The sequence below is a fragment of the Jaculus jaculus genome, chromosome 15, assembly GCF_020740685.1.
Source record: "Jaculus jaculus isolate mJacJac1 chromosome 15, mJacJac1.mat.Y.cur, whole genome shotgun sequence".
In the NCBI taxonomy this organism is placed as follows: Eukaryota; Metazoa; Chordata; class Mammalia; order Rodentia; family Dipodidae; genus Jaculus; species Jaculus jaculus.
The window spans coordinates 4,615,896-4,639,627 of NC_059116.1; the positions used below are offsets into that span (position 1 = coordinate 4,615,896).

A 23,732-nucleotide genomic window follows, 5' to 3' on the forward strand; every position below is an offset into this window, starting at 1 on the left:
ATCAATCAATCAATAAATCAATCAATCAATCAATCAATAAAAAGTTAAGAAATGGCTGGGGGATATTGTTCAGTCAGATATAAAGTGCTTGCTTAGTATAGGTGAGGACCAAGTACTGTTGAAAACAAAAAAATAGATAAGAAAGATTAGATTCAACATTCCTGAATAGTGAATTCAATGAGGGGTGCCCTAGGTGGGGAGACCACCCTGTGAGTGATAAGGGTGCTGTGTTTCCTGTGGCGGTGGCAAGAGGGCTCTTTGAGGACTAGAACTTTGGGGTAGAATGGACAGGTTAAAGCTGAAAACACTGTCTCCTCTCCTGGGGTAAAGACTCCTGCTGACTACTGTGTAGAATTAAGCTGTATGGAAGGGTGTGTGTATGTATGTATGTATGTTGTGGGTATGTAGTATGTGTGGTGAGTTTGGTGTATACACATGTGTGTGCAGATGCACATGTCCCATGCACACACATGCGAATGTCAGAGAAGACACTGGGCATCCTTCTCTATATGTCTTTTGTGTGTTTCCTAGAGTCAGAGTCCTTTTGTGAACCTGGAGCTGCCATCTTCAATCAGACCAGCTGACCAGGGAGCCCCAGGAATTTTCTGGTCTCTCCTTGCAAATCTGGGGTTACAGGTGTGCATGGCCATGCCCAGATGTTTACCTGTGTACTGGGGAATCAAACTGAGGATGAATCAGGCTCTCTCAGGCCCTCTTGTTTGTATAGCAAATGCTCTTACCACTGAACCATCTTCCCAGACCCACGCTTATTTATTTTTTTGAGGTAGGGTCTTGCTTTAGCATAGGCAGACCTGGAATTCACTGTGTAGTGTCGGACTGGCCTGAAACTCACAGCAACCTCCAACCTCAGCCTTCTGAGTGCTGGGATTAAAGGTGTGCACCACCATGCCCAGCCCAGGTAGTATTTTATAACATAGAATTTGTAAGATTCTCCAATTGCCTAGGCTGGCTCTGGTAGTTCTCAGCTGTGCATCATCACACCGCGCCTCCACAATACCCCCTTTTTTTGAGGCAAGTCCAAAAAACTGGCCTTTTTCATGAGTGTGTGTGTGTGTGTGTGTGTGTGTGTGTGTGTGTGTGTTTGTGCATGTCAGAGAGAGAGAGAAGGGATTGGTGCACCAGGGCCTCCAGCGACTGTAATAGAACTCTAGATGTGTGCCACCTTGTGCACATGTGCGACCTTGCACAGGCATTACCTTGTGAGACTGGCTTACGTGGGATCTGGGAAGTTGAACATGGGTAAGTAGGCTTCACAGGCAAGCGTCTTAAGCTCTAAGCCATCTCTGCAGCCCCACCTCCCCTTCTTCCGTGATAGATAACAATCGGAAGAATGCAGCCCGTAACTGCCCTTGCAGTTGCCTATGACCCTGTGACTGACTTTAACCAAAGGAGCACGAGCGGCCGATATAGTAGGAAAGCAGGCTTGCTTCCTCGATTTCTCCCTCCTGCCAGATGCCACGCAGGCATGCGGACAGGGACAGTGCTACTCCCGTGTGGACCAGGGGATCAGCATTTGCTACCCATCCACAAGAAATGAACGGTTACTGTTGCAACACATATCAGTAGCATTACTTATAGTGTTTGTTTCAGCTGGTATCTGTTTTTCCGTAACAACATAGGGTGGGCAATCCTCATCAAGTTGACTGGAAAGGCATGTATGTGGGCATTTCCAGAGGGACACTCCAGTGCTAATGTGAAGTTGGGTGGCACTACTCCATGGGCTAGGGACCTGGCCAGAATAGAAGGGGAAACAATCACTTGAATGCTGGCATGTCCCTTCTCTCTGCTTCCTAACCCACCATGACATGCAGTGAGCTACTCTGTCCTGTCTTCTTCACCCTGATGGGCAGAAGCCTTGGAAACTATAAGCCAAAGTAAATTTTCCCATTCCCTATTGTTTCCTCGAGTATTTTTTCCAGTGAGATGGAAGTGACTGAGACATAAGAGGTTCTCCATGAAGGATGCCTGGATATCAGTGAATGTTCTGGAACAGGCTCCTTGCAGACCTTCTCTTTGAATCCCTGAACTGGGGGGTGGTGGAGGCAAGAGACATCATGAATCCTGACTCCTAAGTGTCCATGGGGAACACCTGCCTTAGAAAGAGAGAGAGAGAGAATCATCTCTTTCAGATGGACACGACCCAGTGGGCTCTTTCTCACAGGAGTTTAGCTTTACCCTGACAAGTCAGTGGGGTTAACCAACTATAACTGGCAGACCATGGTGAGGACTTGAAATGTCATATCTGAGAAGACCCTCCCTCCCCCTACAGCCAGACACTCTTGGGACTCATTCATCTAACTGAAACAACTACATAATGCTTCCGTTCTCTACCTAGCAACAAGCCATTGTCTTTTCTGGCTAGGGAACAGACTCATCTCATATCTACAGGATGCTTCCAGTGACGTGGGTTGAGTCTCTTGTCTGTGCATGGGACAGAATTCAGGGCTGAACAGGACTGGCATGTCTGCTGTCCTTGTATAGGTCAATGCAGTCACGTGGTTCAGCCTTAGTCTGGCAGAAGGAAGTCTGTGGCTGGGATATCTAGAGCAAAATCTGAGGTGAAAGAGGAGAGGGTCCTTGTCACTGCAAGAGACACACAGAAAAGCAGTGGTGGAGCAGGCAGTTTTATGATGCTTGGATGAACATCCAGCCAGACACAGTTTATGGGAGGAAGGGGTTTATTTCAAGCTTACAGATCCAGGGGCAGTTCCATAATGGTGGAAGAATCTGGCTTCCATTCATAAACCCAAGCAGAGAGAGAACCCACCACCAACTGTAAGCTGGAAAAAGCTGCACTTCATGCAGCCTTATGCGAGGGAGAAGTCATCAGTAGTGAAAACAGTGGACACTGGAAGCCTCAAGTTTGATCAGATAGGCCAAACGATGGAACAGGTGCAGTAGTGGCAGGTCTGCTCTGAGGAAACCAACTGCTCTCTAATTGAACTGGAGGCCCACTCAATGGGAGGGAATACATGCCTGGTACTGAAAGCCTAATCAAAAGCCTAGGACAGGGCTGGAGAGATGGCTTAGCGGTTAAGCGCTTGCCTTTGAAGCCTAAGGACCCTGGTTCGAGACTCAGTTCCCCAGGACCCACGTTAGCCAGATGCACAAGGGGGCGCACGCGTCTGGAGTTCGTTTGCAGTGGCTGGAGACCCTGGCGCGCCCATTCTCTCTCTCTAACTGCCTCTTTCTCTCTCTGTCACTCTCAAATAAATAAATAAAAATACACAAAATATTTTTTAAAAGCCTATGACAGGGAAGGTTATGTGCTTTGGGAGTATAAAGCCTGCTTTTGTCTAGATAAATGCATGTATTATTCTCCCAAACTACCCTGGAAGCACTACACTTAATGTTCATACTCATATATTAATGCTGTTCTCACTTCTGCTTAGAGAAGCTTCTCTTTTCAGATGGCAATGACCGCTGGGATGACCCAAAAGGCAACATAGTGCTGAGAAGAAGGGATGGAAGAGTGTCCAGCACTGAAACATCTCACACCCTCCAAGGCTCAGGGTCCATTAAGGAAGAGGTGGCAGAAAGAATGTAAGAGCCACAGGAAGGGTAGGACTCCTTACAATGCAACTGTCCAGACAGAAATTGGCCTTGATATCCAAGACTTCGCAGTGCCCAGCAATACCTACACAAGACCCTCATAATAGGAGAAAAAGACAATGATACCAAAATAAAAGTGAGACTAATGGAGGGAGGGGGGGAATATGATGGAGAGCGGAATTATGAAGGGGAAAGTGGAAGAGGGAAGGGAAATATCATGGTTTATTGCCTGTAAATATAGAAGTTGTCAGTAAAAAAATTAAAAAGAAAACAAAACAACAACAACAACAAAAAACCTGCCTGAGTCTATGCGGGACATACTTTCAAACTACCACAAGTAGGTCTCCACATTAATAAAAATATGCGCTTTTCTGCATGTAAATGTCTTTATAGTGGTTTTTCTCTATATGGAAGGACAATGTATCACTTAAAAGGTTTGTATTAGGGCTGAGGAGACTGCTCAGTGGGTAAAGTACTTGCCACACCTGCATGAGAACCTGAGCACCCATGTAAAATCTGGGCACAGTGGTGCGTGTAATCTCAGCACCAGTGAGGTAGAAACAAGAGGGTTCCCCAGGGCTTGCTGGTTAGCTAGTTTAGCTGAATTGGCAAGTTCTGAGTCCAGTGAAAGAATCTTGTCTCCAAATAATAATAATAACAATAATGATGATGATGTAGAGAGTATCTGAGGAAGACACCTGACATTGACTTCTGGCCTGCACATGTACACACCCACACATGTATACATGCATACCACATACATGTGCAAAAAAATTAAACATGAAAATAAAGGTTTGTACTGGCTAATTCTGCATCCTTGTGACCAAAACACCTTATAGAAAAATTGAAGTCAAAGGGGAGAATGGGAGAGGGAAACAAAAACAATATTTGTTTTAAAAACACCATAAGGGCTGGAGAGATGGCTTAATGGTTAAGCGCTTGCCTATGAAGCCTAAGGACCCAAGTTCAATTCCCCAGGATCTACATTAGCCAGATGCACAAAGGGGTGCACACATCTGGAGTTCATTTGCAGTGGCTGGAGGCCCTGGCCTCAATCTCTATCTGTCTCTTTCTCTCTCTGTGTCTGTCGCTATCAAATAAATAAATAAATAAACAAAAAATTTTAAAAACACCATAAATTACCTGTTTTTTTTCCACACATGCCTTTAATCCCAGCACTTGGAAGGTTGAAGTAGGAGGATTACTGTGAGTTTGAGGCCAGCTTGGGCTACAGAGTGAGTTTTGGGTCAGCTAGACTAGAGGGAGGACCTTCCTCAAAAAGAAAAGAAAACCAGCTGGGCGTGGTGGCGCACGCCTTTAATTCCAGCACTCGGGAGGCAGAGGTAGGAGGATTGCCATGAGTTCAAGGCCACCCTGAGATAACAGAGTTAATTCCAGGTCAGCCTGGACCAGAGTGAGACCCTACCTCGAAAAACCAAAAAAAAAAAAAAAAAGAAAAGAAAAGAAAACCCACCATAATGAAACCTAATTATTTTTTGCTAATTAAAAAATAATTAGAGATGGTTGGAGAGATGGCTTAGTGGCTAAGGCACTTGTCTGTGAAGCCTAGGGACCCAGGTTCAATTCTCCAGGATCCACATAAGCCAAATGCACAAGGTGGTGCATGCATCTGGAATTTATTTGCAGTGGCTAGAGGCCCTGACATGCTCATTCTCTCTCTCTCTCTCTCAAATTAATAACTAAAATATTAACAAATAATTTAAAAGAAACAGCTGAATTGAGGAAAGTTTCATTTGGTCTCCTGGCTTCAGAGGGATTCAGTTCATCATGATAAGAAAAGCACGCATGCCGAAGTTCATGGCGGTGGGACTACCTAGGGAGGAGACTTCCCATGCACACTGGAGAAAGCCAGCCAGAGCTAGAATCAGTGTAACCTTCAAAAGGCCACGCCCTAATGATCTGCTTCTGCCAGCTAGGGCCCACCCCTAACAGCTCTACAATCTTCAAGCATAGAAAACACAAACTTCTAAGCCGGGCATGGTGGCGCACCCCTTTAATCCCAGCACTCGGGAGGCAGAGGTAGGAGGATTGCAGTGAGTTCGAGGCCACCCTGAGACTCTATAGTGAATTCCAGGTCAGCCTGGGCTAGAGTAAGACCCTACCTAGAAAAACAAACAAACAAAAAAGGAAGAAAGACAACACAAACCTGTAGGGTTTCAGCTTCAGACCCCAACCATGTTGAATAGATTATGAGAAAGGACATTCCCTCCCATCCAGTCTGGACAGGAAAGGGTTCCGTGCTCCCGGGGACTTTAGAAGTGTTTCTGAGGTGAGAGTTCGTTGAGCAAATACTTGTAGAGCGCTGCCTGTCCGCAGAGGAGCGGGGGCAACTCCCTGACCGGTCCAGCAAGCTCCCCAGCGCCGCAGGGAGGTCTCTGGGTGGGAGGCAGGCAGCCCTGGACGCTCAGCTAGCTTACCTGTCAGTGTAACCGGTGCTGACGGACGGCTGGGGACCCACTGCCGAGGCTGAGGTCCCGGGAGAGATGAAGTCCAGGCCCAGGGTAGACTTCCTGTCACTTGGATCACTCCCGGGGGACAGTATTTCCTTGACTACCAAAATGCTCTTAAAATCAGCTTATTTTCCTTTGAAGGCAGATACAAGCATCAAAATATCTTTTAAATCCAAGAATACCCTGTGTGATGATCACCCCCAAAAGCACATGTGACAATTTAGTAATGTCAAAAATTCAGACCAGAGTGTGTCTGTCCATCTCCAACATCAGCACCACGTTGACAGTGGACCCTGGGGTCTCACCAGCGAGGCAGCTCGCCGGCCCTTGGTGAGACGCAGACCTCAGCTGTTCCAAGCTCAGCCACGCGACCAGCTCGGGCAGCCAGGCCGTGGGCCACAGCGTCCCACCAGCTTCTACTTAAGGTCGCATTGCTATGGTGCGCACGCCCCTCCCCTGGCGTGGATGGCATTTTGGGGCGGAACAGTGCCCGGTGGGTGACCATTCTTCACGTCTGAGAACCCTGAGACCGAGGGACAGAGGGGAGTTGAGTAACTCTAGAGGGAGCCTGCGGGGAGCATTTAAGAGATAATTTGAGTTTCCTGACAGGCACCGCCCTCTGCAAGGGGAAAGCAGTGTGCCTGACCACAAGGGCCAGCCGCCCACTGGCCTCAGCTCTGTGCACCGCGCGTACGTTCCGCTCCGTGTCCCCTTACAGGTGGGCACGGGATCCTCGGCCACCCGGGGCGTGGAGGGGCGACTGGTGATGGGGATGGACTTGGGGGGGGGCATTAAATCCTGTTGGGATGGGAGGAGGAATTCATCCAAAGTGGGGAAAGGCAAGGGCGGGGGGAAAGGTACAACTCAGCCGTCATCACTGCAGAGAGATGGATGGTTTTTCCGGGCGAGGCGTCTGGGCGCCCTTAGGGAGACGTCAGAGCGCTCGGGTCCCCCCGGTGGAAAGAGCCTCCGGCCCCTCCCGCCCAGGCTTCCCTATAAAGTCCAGGTCCTCTCGGAGGCTGCGGCAGAGGCGCGCGCGGCGGCGGCGGCGGAGCTCCTGCGAGGTCCGACCCTTCCTTTCGCAGCCCAGCGGGGAGAGAGCACTGTCCGCCCAGCCTCGCCACCCGGACCATGCGCGCCCCGGAGCTCCCGCTCTTCCTGCTGGCTTTGGTCCTCTGCCAGGCGCCCCGGGGTCCAGCCGCCCCGGTATCGGCGGGAGGAGGGACAGTCCTGGCCAAGATGTACCCGCGCGGCAACCACTGGGCGGTGGGTGAGTGACAACCCTGCACTCTGGTCCTTCTAGGGTGACCAAAGGGGACCTGTCTCTCCATGTCAGCGATTTTACTTGGAGGTTTGGGTTTACTCTGATCCTTCTGCCGAAACACCTCCTCCAATTGCCCCAAACGCCACCGGACCCTTTCCTATCCTAGGAAGCCTGATGGGTCCCCCCTCATCCATAGACTGGGTCCCCAGACCCTTTCCTGCTCTCTTCGGGTGTGCGCCCATCCCTTCTCTCTTGAAGGGCATCGGAGTCAGCGCGCAGCTCTGCCAAACCCCACGAACCCCACGGTCCTTTGCCTCTACCACACGCTGCCTTTTGTCCACCCGACTTCGCCACTGCCTCGGCACGGCTGTCTCCTTGAACAACTTTGGAGAGCGAGGTCTCTGAGTGCGCTTCGGATCCTGGTCCAGCCCCTCCAGGCTGCACTCCCGGCCAGCGTGGGCTGGAGTCCAGGCTGCGCTGAGCCACAGGTTGTGGGGACGTGGGAGCAGCGCTGCCGCCATGGGTTGCAAATACACTCAGCTGTTGGGGTGCCTGCATTCCGCCTCTGTAGCACTCCCCAGGTGTCTTAGTCCTTCAGACTTCCCTTCGCAAAGATAGTGTTTCGCCTGTCCTTATGCCATCTCCTGTCTCCCAGACAGCCCAGCAGCGTTTGGGGAATCTGCTCTCCAAATTTACCGGAGCCCCTCTCCGTTCCCCCAGAGCCACAACTTGGCCCTCTCTCCTTGCTCCTTTTCAGTTTCTTCGGCCTCTTTTTGTTCTTGTTGTTTGTTTGTCTTTTTGCTTTTGTTTTTCGAGGTAGTGTTTCACTCTAGCTCAGCAGCCTCAGGGTGGCAGCGAACTCCTCCTACCTTTGCCTCCCCAGTGCCGGGATTAAAGGCGTGCGCCACCACGCCCGGCTCTTCTGCCTCTTTTGCCACCAAGTCTTGCTTTCCAGGCACGAGCATCTAGTTTCCTTGGTCCTAAACCCGCTTGAATCTGGGCAGAGAGGTAGGGTAGGGGGACACCTGCTATCTGCGGCTAATGGACTGTGTGCCGGAGCGTTCTGGGAGGCTTGCCGCCTTCGTTCTCACTCATCACCCGCCACCATCGCGCGCGACAGTCAGGGCCAAGTGCATGCCCGTGGGCCTAGACTTGCCAACCTAGCCACTGTGACCACCTCAGTGTTTCCTGGGAAGGTTGGTCCTTTCCCTTAGAAGAGTTGGCAGAGGGTGTGCGTGCATGCGTGTGTGCGTGCGTGCCTGCGTGTGTCCTTAGTCATCCACTATGGACATAGGAGCAGGGGCCATGTTGCCTTGCGGATTGTCTGGACCACGATAAGGAAGACCTTTATTTGGGGGGGTGGGGGGGGACTGGGAGTAGTTTCTCTGTGCTGTGCTCCTTAAGAGAGGTCAAGAATGCTTGCTTGCAAGCCAGGTGTGGTGGTGTGTGCTTTTAATCCCATCACTTGGGAGGCCGAAGTAGGAGGATTGTCGTGAGTTGGAGGCCACCCAGAGACTCCAGAGGGAAGCCCCTTGGTTGGAAAGATCTGAGATCTCTGAGGAACACGAGGACCCCAGGAATCTGGTAGGGAGAGGAGAAGGCAGGTTGACACGGGTGGAACTGAACACACTGATTCCTGAGTGAAGGGTGCACAGAAGCTGCTACAGAAAACAAACCTTAAAAAGGTTTCTGGGAGCTTGCATCAAGTGGCCATGTCTGATCCAGCCCTCAGCCAGTGAGCAGAACGGGGAGAGCCTCCCCAACTCCAACTTTTGCCCCGCCTCTCTGGTTTTACACAAAAGGGCTAACATGTATCAAGGAACCCTTGTAGCCCAAAAGGGGGGGCAGCAGAGGTGGCTGTGAAGCCAGCATCCCTTCCCTTATTCAGGTGCTATCGCTCCATCACACAGTGGTTCCTGGGGTATGTAAGTGTCATTACTTAGTCAGCGTTCATGGTACTTCCTAACCCAAAAGCATGTTGACTAGTGCAGCCCCGAACACCATTTTAAAATTCCTTTTCAAATGCACTATTTATTTATTATCTTTCGTTTGGAATTTAAGACAGGGTGTCCCTAAGGTGCCCAGACTGACCTCAACCTTGATATGTAGACCAGGCAGGCCTTGAACTTGTGATCCTCTAGTGTCAGTCTCCTGAGCATTCAAATACATTTGATTTCCTTTTCTTCCTCTTGCTGGCTATGCAGAGTTGAAGGAGAGTGAGAGAAAGAGGGAAGTGAAGGAGAAAACTTACATTGTGCTTTAGGTAGGATGCCCACTGTTAGAATAACAGGATTGGCAAGCATGGATGATGTTATATGTTTAAATTTTATTTTATTTATTTTAACATTTTATTTATTTATTTATTTTAATATTTTATTTATTTATTTGAGACGCCCTTTGTGCATCTGGCTTATGTGAGTCCTGGGGAATTGAACCTGGGTCCTTAGGCTTCGCAGACAAACACCCTAACCACTAAGCCATTTCCCCAGCTCTTGGTTTTATTTATTTGCAGGGAGAGACAGACACTGAGAGAGAAAAAGCGATGGGGGGGGGGAGAACGGGCACATCAGGGCTTCTAGCAGCTGCAAACAAACTCCAGATGCATGCACCACTTTGTACATCTGGCTTTACACAGGTACTTGGGAATCAGCCCTGGGTCATTAGGCTTTGCAGGCAAGCACCTTAACCATTGAGCAATCTCTCCAGCCCAATGTTAGATTTTAAATTGAGCTTTCAACTGTCACTCGAGAATACGTACTCCATCCAGTTATCAAAGACATGCAGGCGAGGGTTGGTTATTGTTGGTTGGTTGGTTTTGATGGTGCAGAGAGGGCAGTGCAGGGCCTTCTGCTAGAAAAGCCATGAGCACTCGGCTTTATTTTTTTCCAAGGTAGGTTCTCACTCTAGCTCAGGCTGACCTGGAATTCTCTATGTAGTCTCAGGGTGGCCTCAAACTCATGGTAACCCTCCTACCTCTGTCTCACGAGTGCTGAGCATTTGGCTTTTTTTTTTTTTTAATTTACTTATTTGAGAGCGACAGACACAGAGAGAAAGACAGGTAGAGGGAGAGAGAGAGAATGGGCGCGCCAGGGCTTCCAGCCTCTGCAAGCGAACTCCAGACGCATGCGCCCCCTTGTGCATCTGGCTAACGTGGGACCTGGGGAACCAAGCCTCGAACCGGGGTCCTTAGGCTTCACAGGCAAGCACTTAACCGCTAAGCCATCTCTCCAGCCCGCATTTGAGACAAGGTTTCACAAGGTAGCTCAGGCTGGCCTTGAACTGCCAATCCATTTGCTCCGGCCTTCTTGGCGCTGGGACCCCAGCTGTGTGTCGTCAGGACTGAGTTGGTCACGATATAAAACCAGTTATATTACTGTCTGCAACCGGAGGCTCAACTAGCAAGCGCTCTTCAGCTAAGAGTTGCACCAGCTAGGAGAAGCACAGTGCAGCAATGTTGAAAGAATTAATCACTTAGCACTTATAAATTCCATCTATGTGATTTGAGCTTGGTGGAAATGTTTTGTTTGTACTGTGAAAACATATGTCAACACTAACACCGCCATGACTGTTCCCTGAGCTTTCAGAAAGCTAGCTGTGGCTCTAATATTGATGAGAAGCATGTCCCAGGAGGCTAAGTCGGGGACAACAGAGTTTGCTGTAAATGACTGCATCAGAGCCTGTGAAAGTCACAGTATGATCCCATTGAAAAAAACAAATGTGGGGGCACACGCCTTTAATCCCAGCACTCGGGAGGCAGTGGTAGGAGGATCCCAAGGCTAGCCTGAGACTATATAAGTGAATTCCAGGTCAGCATGGGATACAGTAATACTCGAAAACAAAACAATAAAAATAAATAAATAAAATAAAATAAACTTACTTTCTGGGCTGGGGAGATGACTCAGTGGTTAAAGGTGCTTGCCTGCAAAGCCCACTGGTCCAAGTTCAGGACCCACATAAGGCCAGATCACAGAGTGGCACATGCATCAGGAGTTCATTTGCAGCAGCAAGAGGCCATGGTGCACCCATTCTCTCCTTCTCCTCTACCTCTCAAATAAAGAAAAATATTTTGAAAAACTTTCATCGTCATGTACACTTCATGTCTTAATGGACATTTTGTTATGAGGGGAATTTTCAAGTTTGACTTCAAGGAAAGTCATGTGTGTTTCCAATCTGTTCCTTAGTGGTATTTTAGATGAGTGAAAGAAATGGAAACTACTCCCCTGCCCTGCTAAGGTTTAATTTTCTTTTAAGTGCTTGTCTTGTCTGTGACGAGATCGCTGTCATTTTGAAATGGACATGTGCCAGGTGACAAAGGGAGAAGAGGTGGATGCAGGCATCACATCCACGTTGCCATGGAAATGGTGGTTTGGTTGACACTAGCCAGCTCAAAATGAAATAGGACCCAGGGAAAATGTGTATCCCTGGGATGTTATAGATGGTGTACTTTCTCTAATTCCTATAGTGTGTATCCAGAGGTGAGGAGTTCAATACCATGTACCCACCAGGAAAGTACTGACGTCTATCCCCTGTCCCCAGAATCCATCCTGGGCAATGGTGTTACCTTGTATCATAATTTATTTGGGCACAGCAAAAATGAAAGTTTTTGTGGTGGTTGTTTTTCGAGGTAGGATCTCACTTCAGCACAGGCTGACCTGGAACTCACTATGTAGTCTCAGGCTGGCCTCAAACTTACAGTGATCCTCCTGCCTCTGCCTCCTGAGTGCTGGGTTTAAAGGCGTGTGCCATGGTGCCCAGGACAAATGTGTGTGTGTGTGTGTTAAGAAAATTGCTTATTTTTTCCAAGTCACATAGTGTATCATGAACCACTGATATGCAGCCCCCATTCCTCTTATAATGTGAACTTTTTGTAGCTCCTATCCTTATTTTCAGGTCACAGATGGATGCTCTGCTACCTGTATATTCATTGGAAGTTAAAAGACACTTCAGAACAGTATAATTCAGTTGACTGTAGGCATTGAGCTGAGTTCAATCCTAGAACCTTCTCATATACTTGTGTGGTCTCTGGCAAGTCTCATCTTCTCCAAACACACCATGGTGTCACTGAAATGAGAAAGTCTACGTTTAAGTGTTCTGTGGCCTGTCCAGTGCATGTGATAATAAAGTTTCCATGAGGACTTCTGTGCAGGCTGACTACACAGAGAGGGAAAGAGGCCTTTCTCAATTTTTTTGTCTTTTTTATTTTTTTGAGGTAGGTTCTCTCTGTAGCCCAGTCTGACCTGAAATTCATTATGTTCTCTCAGACTGGTTCCAAGCTCACAGCCATTTTCCTACCTCAGCCTACAGAGTGCTGAGATTTAAGGTATGTGCCACCACACCTGGCTAAATATTTTTACTTATTTGCAAGAAGAGAAAGAGAGAGAGAGAGAGAGAGAGAATATGGATGTTCTAGGGCCTTCAGCCACTGTAGAAAAACTCCAGATGCATGCACCTCTTTGTGCTTCTGAATTTATGTGGGTACTGGGAAATTGAACCCAGGTCATTAGGCTTTGCAGGCAAGTGCCTTAACTGCTGAGCCATCTCTCCAGCCCTTTCTCTTAATTTTAAGAAACAAAAGATCTTTCAAGTATTACGTCCATGGTGTTTGCCCTCAACACGATGAAGAGCGGTCAGTGTTGGAACAACAAAGACCTTTGTTAATGTGCTTTCAATCAAAAGCACCAGGGCTGGAGAAATGACTCAGTGGTTAAGGGCACTTACTCACAAGGCCTGCTGGCAAGGGTTTAATTCCGCAGTACACTCATAATGGCAGATGCACAGAGTGGTGCATGCATCTGGAACTCAGTTGCAATGGAAGGAGGCCAGGGCACATCCATTTCTTCTCTCTGCTTGCAAATAAATAATAAATAAAATATTTTCAAAATTCAAAACCACCAGAGGTTTACTGATCAGTTTCAGGGACCTGGGAACATAAACGAAAGAGGGTGAGAAACACAAGTATACTTATGCAAAGGGCAGGAGTGTTAAGAATGCATGTATAGGGACTGGAGAGATGGCTTAGCAGTTAAAATGCTAGCCTGTGAAGCCTAAAGACCCAAGTTCGATTCCCCAGTACCCATGAAGCCAGATGCACAAAGTGGTGCATGCTTCTGGAGTTCGTTTGCAGTGGCTAGAGGCCCTGGCATGCCCATTCTCTCTCTTTCTCTCAAATAAGTAAATGAATAATTTTTTTAAAAAAAGGAATGCATGCATACCTGGGTTTTTCTATCCACTTCTGATCTCTTGGCCTCACATGGAATGCATTTCCATGCTTTTAGTATTTGGGCTTTGGTAACAGCAGTATTGATTGATGGATGATTAATACACTGAGTTCACTTGCCTGGAGCCACTGGAAGACTCACTGACGATTTCAGACACCCTGGAGCAAATTCTGCATCGATGTGGTTGGAAAAGTATTAGTCAGAACTTGATTTTAAACTTGTTTTTCATTATACTCTCAACACCCCATCACTCCCAGGTGAAGTTTTCTAGATTCAATTTCAGCTAAAATTCAGAGAAAGTTGAAATGGAAAATTTCTTTGGTACAATTGTGTTACAGATAAGAGGGAAAGCAATGTTTTTTTCTATAATCACACAAAGAACTGTACTACGACTTTTATTTTCACAGCATTTCAAAATTGGTCGAGGATGATGTTGAAATTTCATATTTCAGTTGGGAAAAGCACACTGTGTACACAGAGTGGACGGTGGAATTTTGGGTTCTGAAGGTCGCTTAGATTTAATCTGCCCCACCTTATTCTTTGGCAGAGTTCAGAAAAGTGAAGATAGGAGATACTTAAAAACCAAACCCTGGACTCCTGGAACCCAGTTCCGCATTCTGTCCAGTTCATTGTGTATTTTGAGCACAGAAAAGAAACTTTTTTTATTACTCCTAGTAATAAAACAGGGGTACTTATGTTTTTTTTAAAGATTTTATTTTTATTTACTATTAGAGAGAGACGGGGGGGGGGGGGGGAGCGGGAGAATGGGCACGCCAGGGCCTCTAGCCACTGCAAATGAACTCCAGATGCATGTGCCACCATGTGCATCTGGCTTATGTGGGACCTGGACAATTGAACCTTAGGCTTTGCAGATATGTGCCTTAACCGCTAAGCCATCTCTCCAGCCCAATGGCCACTTATTTTGCATGTAGGAGGAAGTAGCGCAAGTGTAATTGGTGCCCTTGTCCTTTCCTCATTCTCTCAGTCCCCTTGTTTGGTTAAATTGGTGTCATTTTGTTTTCACAGGGCACTTAATGGGAAAAAAGAGTACAGGACAGACCCCACATGTGGAAGAGGGAGAAAGCCCGAAGCAGCCTTTGAGAGAGTCCATTCCGAGGGAAGAAGCTACAAGGAATTTTCTGGGCCTCCTAGAAATCAAGGGGAACAAAAGCCATCAGCCACCATACTACTGGTCCCTGGGCAGACGTCAGCCTGCTTGGGATGCAGAGGACAACAGCTATTTTAAAGATGTAGGTTCAAGAAGCAAAGGTGAAACAAACATACTTGAGAAGTCGGGGCTCGGGGAGCATTAGAAAGTGGGGAAATGCTCACGGGAGTTCACAGGTGCTTATAGTCCATACTTTTCCCACTGCTGTGGCAAAATACCTGAAACAAAGGGTTTGTTTTGGCTCAGAGCTGGAGGATACTGGTGGGGGAGGCATGGAGCACTCGGGCGGCTCCCTTCCTCTTTTCTTCCCTTTTTATTCAGTCAGGTCTCTGTGGGATGCATTTCCATCTCAGTCAACCCTCTTTGGAAATGGGCTCATGGGCGTGTGCTCAGGGGCGTCTCCTATGGGATTTCAAATCCAGTTAGGTTGACAATGTAGGTTAACAAGCTTCCAGCCTTCACAAGCACTCCATGAACTTATTCACATGAGCAAGACTAATAGATAATTCCCACGGCATCTTTTCCATTTAATATAATAGATTCATTTTTTCCTCCTTGGCACATTAAAACAGTGCTGATTCCAAAGTCCAAGTTAAGGGCTGGGTATATAGCTCAGTGGTAGAGTGTTTGCCTACCATACATCCATACATGACGCTCTGGTTTCAATCCCTAGAAGAGAGAGACAGAGAAGGGAAGGGAAGGGGAGGGAAGGGAAGAGGAGGGGAAAGGAGGGGAGGGAAGAGAAAAGAAGAGAAGATCAAAAGAAAGGGAGGGAGGGACGGAGAGAGAATAGGGTTTAAGTAGAAGAGCATTTTCCTACCTTTATTCAAAGCATTGGTAATGGATCCAACCACAATGACTGCATTTCACTACATATCCCAGGCTGGCCTACCTCCTGGGTGCTGGGAACGTAGGTGTGTGTCACCATGCCTGACTTCCTATGAGAATATGTTGATAGTGAGATCATAAACTATGTCTGAACAAATTTTGTGGGTCTGCAGACAAGCACCAGTGAAAAAAGGACCTCTTGGCAGATGTTTCTTTTTGAGGAGAGCATTCTTGTTTATATACAAAGTTGTATTTCCCCCTTACTTGTCCCAAGATCAACTAATTAAATTTGCATTCTAAAATTCACAGCTTGGTGAGTGCATCTGAAGCCAGCTGATTTGTCCTATATATAACTTTATAGAGGGCAGGGAAAAGTAATCATTCCATGGGGTAATGTTCATATATAAAAACAATTAACTAAGTGAGAACAAATTTTAGAGAAAGAAAGCAAGGTGGTTGAGAATTAAGTGATTATTGCTAAAATATTTTTTGTTTGTTTTTTTCAAGTAAGGGTCTTGCTACAGCGTGGGCTGACCTGGAATTCACTATGTACTTTCAGGCTGGCCTTGAACTCACAGCGATCCTCTTACCTTGGCTTCTCAAGCGTTGAGATTAAACGTGTATGCCACTGTGCCTGGCTCACTAACTTTTAAGAAGTGTCCATGAAATATACCTTAGATAATACTTGCAGAGTGTAGGCATTCTCTATTTCTCACTCTCTTTCCTGCCACCCTGAGATGAGCTTCTCTTTTCTACCATACCTTCCCTTAACATGTTGGAATGGAACTTCTGAAACCAAAATCTATTGGAACCAAATAGATCTTCACTCATTTAAAAAATAATACAACAGTAATAGCAATAATAAGTAGATTTATTGAATGTTTGCTATAAAGCAAATTACATCATTTGGAGGAATTTATGCTCCTAGTAGTGTGAGGAGAAAGAGTATATTGTTCTCTCTCTCTCTCTCTCTCTCTCTCTCTCTCTCTCTCTCTCTCTCTCTCTGTGTGTGTGTGTGTGTGTGTGTGTGTGTGTGCACGTGCGCCTCACACAAGCTAAGGGTGTGCTCTACCACTGAAATACAGTCCTAGTCTCTGCATTTTAGAAAAAAGGAACCTAGTCACAGAGCTTTTCTTTGATGATACCAGAGCAAAAGCCTGTGCCCCGTCTGCCCGAGTTGGTTGCTGCCCTGGAGGATGGCTTCCTGGGAATGTTCCTTCTGGTTCTTAAACACCCAGGATGCAGGGTGTCACAGGAGTCCTTGCTCTGTCTGTTCCTGACAGTGAGTACTATCTCCTGTCACTCACAGAGCTCTGGGGCCTTGCCAGCTCACTCTTTCAGGCTGGTTGGCTCTTTGATTGATGGCCATTTGCAGAGGTTCAGGACCAGCCCTTCTGCAGGACATCTGTATTGCTTCTCACCCACCTGCTGGGGATTTTCTATGCTAAATATGAACTAAAACCTCTCTGTTACATGAAGCATCTAGAGAGAAAATCTTTTGTAGTTTCATACAGAAGGGAAGTCCGGATTCTGCTAACCAATAGATAAATCAGTGCCAACTTTGTACAGAGCTCTGAGTGAATCTTCTGCCTAACCCCTTACAAGCACTAGGAGCTCAACTCCCTTCTTTGTTGAAAGATCATGCTCTGGCATCTCTGTGAACTTTGAGATTGACTTTTCAGGCCCTTATTGGTCAAGCACTGTGCTGGAGTTCCTGTGGGTTGGTGTTTAATTGCAGTACCTTCTCATCTCTTTGGAGAACTCAAAAATCATCCCCACAAACCTCTCAAAAATTAATTCCTACAACCATGGGAGTGTGTTTTCACTCAGAGCTCATTCATAAAACTCCCAACACACACAATTGTGTTATTACTCTGAAATGCCCCATTTTCTGAACTAGACAGCAAGATCCACTTAGGAGAGCAGCTTTATGAGCTCAGCCGCTCATTGAGATCTTTAGAAAAATTCAAGTTCTTCCTCAAGAATAAAAGCTGTCCCATATTCAGAAGAATAATCAGAGCTTTGAGGACAACTACAAAAGAATAGCTCCTTCGGTCTCCGCTTGATAGTGTTGTTGAATGGATTGCATGTGCGGCCTTGGAGAGTGAGTGGTTAAGCAGAGACAATGCTTCTCTTGTGAGCTAGAAAAGGCTATCTTCCAACCAGGCCTCGCTTTCTGCTCTTTTAATTTTTTTTTTTTTTGGTAATTTTTTAATGAGAGAGAGAGAATTGGCACACCAGGGCCTCCAGCCACTGCAGTAGAACTCCACATATGTGCCATCTTGTGCGCATGTGTGAACTTGTGACCTTGTGACCTTACATCACCTGTGCATCTGGCATATGTGGGACCTGGAGAGTTGAACATGGGTCCTTAGGCTTTGCAGGCAAGCTCCTTAACTGCTAAGCCATCTCTCCAGCCCTGCTCAGTCGTTTTATGCGTTTGTTTCCCCCTCCCCTCCCGTGTTAGGAAGCTCAACCAGTTTCATTCCACCTTAAATCAAATAATTAGATATTGCACACATTGGCCCTATTCTCTCAGATACATTTCTCACTAATGTGAAGAAACAAATGCAACAGTGAATTTAGTTTTTTTTTTTTTTTTTTTTTTTTTTTTTAGAGACCAAAACAGTTTAATCATTCCTCATGCTTTGGAGATTTGGCCTCAATTTTATTGAAAGTATGTTGTAATGAAAATTGAAACCATCTTATAATTATCTTATTCACAAAGAAAGAGTGCTGGGAGAATTGGGCTGTTAGAAATCCATGCATCTCCCAGTGTCGAGAGAAGTTTAATAACGTAGCCAAGCACTGCCTGAATTAGCTTTCCACGGGCTGAAGACCTTTGTTTCAAATTAAAAACTCTCGACACATGCTCTCCCTTCTCGCGGCGCTCATAAACCACCAGTCCTGCTGCCAACCTGCCCCAAGCTGCAGTTAGAACCTCAGCGCAGTTCCTATGCTTTGATGACAAAGATATTTCTTTAACTCGGAAGGACGTGTGGGAATGGGCGCCGACTGTGGACTGCGGATCCGAGCCAAACAGGCTCCATGCTTTGCTGCGAACAATGGCTATTTCATGTTAACCCTTCTCTTTCTCTCGCCTGTTCCTTCCTCCCAAATCTTTTCATTCTGTCCTGAAGTAAATGGAATTTTACCTCATGGTTTCTACACCATGAAGCAGGGTTCAGATTGGCTTCTAGGGTACAATCCTGAGTATGGCTGTGAAATGTTTGTTCTGACATTTACTGGTTTCACTTATCTTGGGGGTGGGGGTCTATGTTTTCTTTTGAAATTTATTTATTGTTTCTATTACATTTTATTGACAATTTTATATGAGTATAATGTATTTTGATCATTGAATTTTCATCTTCCTCTAACTTCCACTGAACCCCCTTCTTCTTCCCAAGTAGTCCCACCTCTACTTTGATGTGTGTGAGAGAGAGAGAGGGAGAGAGAGAGGGAGAGAGAGACCACTAAGTGTAAATTACAGTTGCTTCCATGAGCATGGGTGGGGGTTACTTACCGGAGCCTAGGCAACTTAACAGTGGCTACATCACTGCAGAAAATGTCTCCCCGACCCTGAGCAACCATCAGCTACCAGATCCTTGGGGGTGGGTGGCGGCTTGTGAGCCCTTCACCATCCATTTGAGAATATTGTCAGCCAGTCACATTTGTACAGGTTTTGCCTTGTGCAAGTGACAACAGCTCCTGAGTTCATGAGTGCTATGGCCATGCCAAGTTTGGAGGAAACCACTGCTCCCTGTCCTCTGGCTTGTCTGCTCTCTTATTTTATTTTTGGTTTTTGAGGTAGGGTCTCACTCTAGCTCAGGCTGACCTGGAATTCACTATGTAGCCTCAAAGTGGCCTCGAACTCACAATTATCCTCCTACTTCTGCCTCCTACTTCTGCTGGGATTAAAGGAGTGCGCCACCACGCCCAGGTCAGCTTGCCCAGTCTTTCCACTTCCTCTTCTGCTCTGTTCTTTTAGGTCTGTCTGTATTGTGGACTTAGCCCACTGATATTTACAGCCTTAGGTTTTCTCCTTTTATTTGCAGACATGAAAAAAGCAGGAGGGGGGGGGGAAATAAAAAAAAAAAAAAGCAGGTAGGGATGGGCATGGTGGTGCCCACCTTTGATCCCAGCACTTGGGAGGCTGAAGCAGGAAGATCACAATGAGTTCCAGGCCAGCCTGGTCAGCCTGGGCTAGAGTGAAATCCTACCTTGAACTGCCCCCCCCACAATAAATAAATAAATAAATAAGGCTAGTGTGATGGCTTAGTGGGTAAGGTGCTTGCCTATGAAGCCTAAGGACTCAGGTTCAATTCCCCAGTACCCACATAAGTCAGATGCACAAGGGAGTGCATGTGTCTGGAGTTCATTTGCAGTGCGTAGAAACCCTGGTGCACCCATTCTCTCTCTCTCTCTCTGCCTCTTTCTCTCATAGACAAATATATAAATAAATAAAGCCCCCAAAAAAAGATAAAAGAGAGGGGTGGGGACTGAACTCCAGAAGCTGTCGGGAAAGGAAATGGCTGTATGTTTGTTTATTGTCTATTTTAGAGCCAAGGTCTTGCTATGTCGCCCCTGAAGGCCTCACACTAGTGATCTCCTGCCTCAGTCTCCAGAGTAGCTGTGGCGATGGGTGTTACCCCATGCCTGGCCCTTGGCTTCACTTCTAAGGGGCCTTTCTCTACCTCTCCACTCAAATCAGTATGAACCAAAGGAAGGGCTTCCTAATATTTGGAATGTTCCCAAGGAAAGTTCCCATACAGAAAAGGAACATATACTTCCCTTCGCTTACGCAGACTGTCTCTACTTAGGAAGGGCGAGCGTGGCCTCACCTCACACAGCTCCTCCCCACCCGGCTCCTCTGCCTGCCTGTCTCATCTCCCAGCTCTCTTCCCCAGGTCCCTTTCTTCCTGTCCACTTTGATCTCTGGCCTAGGCGCCAAACCTCTCAATTCACCATTCCCAGCCAGTGAAAGGACTTCTCTGGGTTTCCCCACACCCTCAATGGACTCCTTTATGGCCAGAGGGCCATCTGGCAGGAGAGATAGTGGCATCTCCTGGCAGGCTGGGCTCGGGGGAGGCAAAGCTGACTGGCAGGTGAGGGACCCGCGCTCCGGCTCATTAGCGCCTGCTCTACACAATTGAGCTGCACTGAAGGACCATTTGCCTAAGAATAGCGGTAGTTCTCTTATTAGTAACTGATGGCCAATCTGGAAGCTGGGGAATCTAAATTGCCTGATCCTTGGGAAGAGTAATAAGCTCTTGTCTGGGGTAAGAAGACTAATAAAAGCTAGTTTCTTATCTTGCTGGGTAAAGGTTGCTGTATGGGAACAAAGAAGTTTAAAAATTATAATCACTCTTCCTTCAGTTTCAGTGAAATTGAGAAGAAGCCGCATCCCGCCAAAAAAAAAAAAAAAAAAAATCACAATAAATTTAGAATTTTTGGCAGAGGCTCATCTTCCCAAGGTGCCCACACTGCTGCCATTTCCAGGCTGGGTTTGTTGTGTGAGATTCAGAAACCAGCTTTGGTTGGTACAAGAGACAGTGCAGGAGCAAACCGGAAAAGAAGGTCGCCCACTGGTCCCTTCCTCAGCTGTCTTTACTCTAGTATGAAGTGTTTGACTTCCAGCACTGGTCAAAGCGTGCCTGAGATAAGATCAGGGGCCAGGCTAGCAGACACTGCAAAACAGACCCCAACGGGCTGGGAAGACGACTCAGTGCTTAAAGGTGCTTGCTTTGCACTTCCTGCTGGCCCAGGTTCAATTCCCTAGCCACTCATGTCAAACTAGATAGGAGTTCACTTGCAGTAACAAGCGGCCCTGGCATGTCTTACACATGCGTGCGTGCACACACACATACACATAAATAAATAAACAAACAATTTTTGAATTCCTTCTTTATATTGGAGAGAGAGAGTGTGTGTGAGAGAGAGCAGACCAGGCCCTCTTCAGCAAATGAACTCCAGATGCATGCACCACTGTGTATCTGCCTTCACGTGGGTACTGGGGAGTTGTACCCAGCCTGACAGGCATTGTAAGCAAGTGCCTATGACCACTGAACCATCTCTCCAGCCTCAAGTAGATAAAAGACCCCAAGTGCACATTTACAAAAGGCGGGGAAGTTACTTTCTTTTGAGAGTATGCGCTGTGTCCAGATCTACCCGGGCGGCTGTGAGGGCAGACTGGGCATCTCACCCCACAGTTCCAAGTCACTAGATCTGGGGCTGGCCAAGAATTTACCCTTCTCCCAATCTCCTGGAGGGGTGCTCATATGTGGCTGGGAGTGGATTCAAGCCTTAGACTTCAGTATCTCTCATATGTATGCTTAACTGTTTCTGATATCTTTTAAGGTGGTAGACTCTCTGCTCCAGGTCCTCAAGGGGAAGGAAGAAACTGAGAGCTGAAGGGACCTTAACAAGGATGGCCTCCAGGGAGCAAAACAAAACCCTTCAGAGAATGGATTCTGCAACCTTCAATCCTACTACTGGACCATCCACAGATTCCCTGTGTGCAAATGACTTTACTATTCTTGTATCTTTCAACGTTGACTAAACCCCTGATTTTCAAGCAGCCCCTTCTGGTGTGAGCTTGTTTGCTGTGAACAACTACCCAGAGAGTCTTCCAACGAATGCACTGGACACCCAGGCTATTTGCTGATTAGATGCACTGGACACCCAGGCTATTTGCTGATTAGACCGAGGACCCCAATCTGTCTCCATTTACAATAAAAGCTTAAACACATTGTCTGAAGGGCGGGTTGTCCTCTTGAGTCTAAATTAGAGGGCTGTGGCAGAGGGTGTAACAAACACCCTGACTGTGTCCCTTCGTGCTTGTGATTAGATCAGGCACAATCACCAGCTGTCCACCCTAAAGAGAGTCCTGGTAGTGACCAGTAGTTTTCACAGTGCCTCAGGCTTGCTTGCAGCCATCCCAGGGCTGGGCTGGGCTGGGGCTGAAGGCGGGCCCTTCTTCACGGAGTCATTCCCCTGTCTTTGGCCCTCACGGCATCTGACACGGCTGGTGCTATGATTTGATCCTTACCACAGTCCCGTGAACAGAGTACCCTCGCCTCCATGTGACAGACAGGACGGGAAGGGCCACAGAGGTCAGGCGACTTGCCCAAAGTCATGTAGGAGAAGGGATTGGAACCCATCTTCTGCACCATCCTGTCTTTTAAAAAACTTTTAAATTCTTTTGCATATGTACGTATGTGGTGTGTGGTAAATGTGTGTGTGTTTGTTCATATGTGTGCAGATGCATGTGCATGTATGTGTGGTGTGTATGAGGTCAGATGTTGACATGGGGTGGCTTTCCTGTTATTCCTCGCTTACTTATTTTTTGAATTATTTATTTACTTTAAGTTTTATTTATTCAAGAGAGGCAGAGAGAGAAACAGAGAATGGGTGTGCCAGAGCCTCCAGCCACTGCAAACTAACTCCAGATGCATGTGCCACTTTGTGCCTCTGGCTAACATGGGTGCTGGGGAATCAAACCTGGGTCCTTTGGCTTTGCAGGCAAATGCCTTAACTGCTAAGCCATCTCTCCAGCCCATCTCCGATTACTTCTCGAGACAGAGGTCTCTCAGTGACCGAGAGCTCTCCCCTTCAGTAACACCACCTAGCCTACGAGCCCAGGGATTCTGCTGTCTCCACCACAGCCATGCCCCAGGCCTGGGTCAGCCGTCATAAACCTGCTTCTAGCAGATAGTGTTGCAGAAATTCCCTGGAAAGATCATGCCAATGCCAGGATGAGCGAAAGTAGAGGAGCTTATTTACCTGGGAGCCAAAGAGCCTTGAGGTAGCTCTCCAAAGAAATTCTGACCCAGAGCTGAGATTTTATTTCCACTTTATAGTTTTCATAGCCAAGAGGAGAGGTAGGTGAGCAAACAAAACGTGGAAATTTGCATATCAATCCTTTCTGTAGTGAGGCCACCCTAACAAGGAACTCCACTTTGTTGTAGCCTGAGCTTTCTTTCTCCCCTCTGGACGCTTTCTGGACAGTTCCCTCTTTAGGACTTTCCATCTTCTGACAGAGATAAGTTTAGCTCCCCAGCAATTAGCTCTTAAGTAGCTCAGTGAATCCGTTCATCTTTTTAGCTTCTTTTCTACCACAGCAGAGCAAGCTGCATTCTTCTTACAAAACTTCCTTGTCTGGGAGGAGAAGTCGACCCACCAGCCCTCCCCCACTGCTGGACTGACTCAGG

At 47.1% G+C, this 23,732-nt stretch overlaps 1 protein-coding gene across 2 annotated transcripts; it reads left to right on the forward strand.

Moving 5' to 3' along the window:
- Positions 1-7,126: 7,126 nt before the first annotated feature.
- On the forward strand, positions 7,127-22,279 carry LOC101597383 (gastrin releasing peptide). Of its 2 annotated transcripts, none has more exons than XM_012948015.2 (3): positions 7,127-7,314; positions 14,553-14,795; positions 21,880-22,279. In XM_012948015.2, the coding sequence occupies exons 1-3, from the start codon at positions 7,176-7,178 to the stop codon at positions 21,924-21,926; spliced, it is 429 nt and encodes a 142-aa protein (XP_012803469.1). In that variant the 5' UTR covers positions 7,127-7,175; the 3' UTR covers positions 21,927-22,279. The 2 variants fall into 2 exon arrangements, with proteins under 2 accessions (XP_012803469.1, XP_044991252.1); XM_045135317.1 differs by having other exon boundaries at positions 14,553-14,776.
- The last annotated feature ends 1,453 nt before the right edge of the window (positions 22,280-23,732 follow it).

Excerpts from the sequence above, each read along its gene's own strand:
- LOC101597383 (XM_012948015.2), top strand. The coding sequence starts at position 7,176 with ATGCGCGCCCCGGAGCTCCCGCTCTTCCTGCTGGCTTTGGTCCTCTGC. Across the intron at positions 7,315-14,552 it reads CGGCAACCACTGGGCGGTGG|GGCACTTAATGGGAAAAAAG; the intron begins GTGAGTGACAAC and ends TTGTTTTCACAG. Across the intron at positions 14,796-21,879 it reads TGTAGGTTCAAGAAGCAAAG|GTGGTAGACTCTCTGCTCCA; the intron begins GTGAAACAAACA and ends ATATCTTTTAAG.